Source organism: Diaphorina citri, unplaced genomic scaffold, assembly GCF_000475195.1.
Source record: "Diaphorina citri unplaced genomic scaffold, Diaci psyllid genome assembly version 1.1 scaffold87361, whole genome shotgun sequence".
NCBI classification, from domain to species: domain Eukaryota; kingdom Metazoa; phylum Arthropoda; class Insecta; order Hemiptera; family Psyllidae; genus Diaphorina; species Diaphorina citri.
The window spans coordinates 8082-10331 of record NW_007464357.1 but is presented as its reverse complement, the minus strand read 5'-3'; the positions used below and the strand labels follow the sequence as shown (position 1 = coordinate 10331).

The 2250-nt window shown below is 38.3% G+C and overlaps 1 protein-coding gene across 1 annotated transcript; it reads right to left on the bottom strand.

Annotated features, from left to right (window-relative positions):
• Positions 1 to 21: 21 nt before the first annotated feature.
• Positions 22 to 1475, bottom strand: LOC103524055 (chromobox protein homolog 1-like). Its single transcript, XM_008489061.3, has 3 exons — positions 1231 to 1475; positions 717 to 823; positions 22 to 500 (listed from the first exon to the last, which is right to left on the bottom strand). The coding sequence occupies exons 1-3, from the start codon at positions 1320 to 1322 to the stop codon at positions 361 to 363; spliced, it is 339 nt and encodes a 112-aa protein (XP_008487283.1). The 5' UTR covers positions 1323 to 1475; the 3' UTR covers positions 22 to 360.
• Positions 1476 to 2250: the final 775 nt, after the last annotated feature.

Below are 2250 nucleotides of genomic sequence, written 5' to 3'. Positions count from 1 at the left end.
GTAGTGCGGACCTCACAGAGCTCAATACTACTCGTACATTTGTAGCTGAGCATAGTAATTATAATAAAGTCACCTTACAACTACTTGTCACTCGCTATCTGATCTACATTGCTATTGTAGTGATCATTAAAATGTGTATTCTGCCTGTGGGTGGGTAACGTTGCCAAGTTCACATCGTGTGAACCGGTTTACCGTTATGAACATAGCACACAATTCACAATGTCTAATGTCTGGTTTCCTTTGTTTCTCAGTCTATCACGTGGCGAGACCAAAGTCATGACTGATCGGATCTAGGATCTTCTAGTTGTAAAACTGTAACAATTTTCAAACCAAACAACCAACATTTTGATTTATTTCATTCTAACATCTTTTGCGCTTTCTTGTACTTTCTTTTTTCTGTTGAGTTTGTTTTGTTTTTGTCAGGTTGGGTTTCACTTGAACGTTCTGTTGTGTACTCAAATTGCTTGGCTCTTCTTGTTTCGAAGCATATGGTTTTTCTCCTGAAAAATATGAAGAAAATATCCCAAGAGTCAGATGACCCAAGTTTGCTACGCTTAAAATTTTCAGGAAGGTCCAGGCAATCGTTTAGGATGTAGGAATTTCTAGTCACGACACGTTTTGTTCCGTGCTAATTTTCGGAAACTAGTAACACTTACTGTAAACGCATACCTACTCCCTTTACAAAATAATAGTCATACACATCGTAATGAACTCACCCTTTGATTCGAATATGATCCTTCTCTCATAAAATTCAATTACTTCTTGCGGATTATTTTGATTGAGTTGTTTTGCCGGCACCAAATCTAACTTGTCACAGCCTTGCCTGTAAAACAAAATTAAGAGTCTAATGAAGGAAACAATGTTTACCTATAGTGTTATTTTCCGGCTGATTTCATGCCTGTGAGCCTGTCCATTATTATAGCTATAGCATGCCGAGGCACTCGAGGATAAGAAGTACTTATTGCCATTAATATGCCAAGACAGTTTGAAAGAACTACGCCTTTCTGAAAGTCCATTTCCCTATACGTATATTGCGGTTGGTCCTTAATCCTGACACTTCCTAATTATCTGAACAAGGCCAGGTACTTAGTTAGTTTGCCTTTATTTATCGAAAGAAGTCTAAAGAAATTCAACTTTGTACAAGCTTTGCCCTTTATAAGTACGAATCCTTCGTTAAGGTCAACTTCATGATTCCTCATTTACTGATTGGAGGAAAGTTTCATGACTTACCATTTTACTAAAAGCTCGATCTGTCCTGTCACTCTTGAAGCTCCTAGGATTCTCTCGAGCGGAAGATTTCGTTCGTAACCTGTAACGGCCATCTTCAGTAATTGGTTCCGCACAGAATAAAAAGAACACTAAGAAATGTAAAAAAAGGCTTACAAACTTTAGGAAAGTATATGTTGTAAAATTATCATAAAAGTACTGAATTTATTCGAGTAGGCAAGTTGATATCGTAATATAAGAAACTATAGAAATGGTTTGAAATTATAAGAATCTGGCCACATTAAAAATTTATTACACCAGCACAAGGCAGTAAAATGGACTGAGAACATCGCATCATTGGGATAGTCTCTTTCTGATGGCTCATTCTGCTGATCCAAGGCATTTACGTCCATCTGCTCAGGTGAAACAATCAGCAGTTCACGTTGTTGTATGTTTGTGAGTTGTGATTCGATCTAGTTATTATAGGCATGGTATTATGAAGCCCGCCGTTTGAACAGTCAGCATCATGGTTATATTGTGAGTGTAGAGATTCATCGTGGTATCCTCGCGACGTTCGCGCTGGCATTTGTTCCCTCGCGCTTCACGCTGGTCATACGTGTTGGGGCCCTCGCGCCGTCGCGCGCTGGACATATGTTTGGAAGGTTTGTGCGTCACGCTCATTATTATTTATTTGACTCTATAATTTGTTTTATACATCGATGTAAACATGATTAAAATAGATTGGTGGTTAGCTAATTTGATGCCCGATTCTTTTAGGGCCCCTAGCCCTGGGTCGAACAAAAATAATGTACAATCCATAATACATTAGGTTAAACAAAACTTGTGAATGTGAACTGTCGTAGTTTAAAACACGATGGTTTAGGCCAGTTTCAACCGTGAATAAACCATTCAGTTCGGATACAACTTAGACAAAGTACTGTCTCTGTCCCATTGTCACATGATTAATAGTTGTATCGCACCCAATTAGGTTGTCAACAAATGGTAACTATTCTAATAGGTCAGTCACAAACAATCTTCCATCTT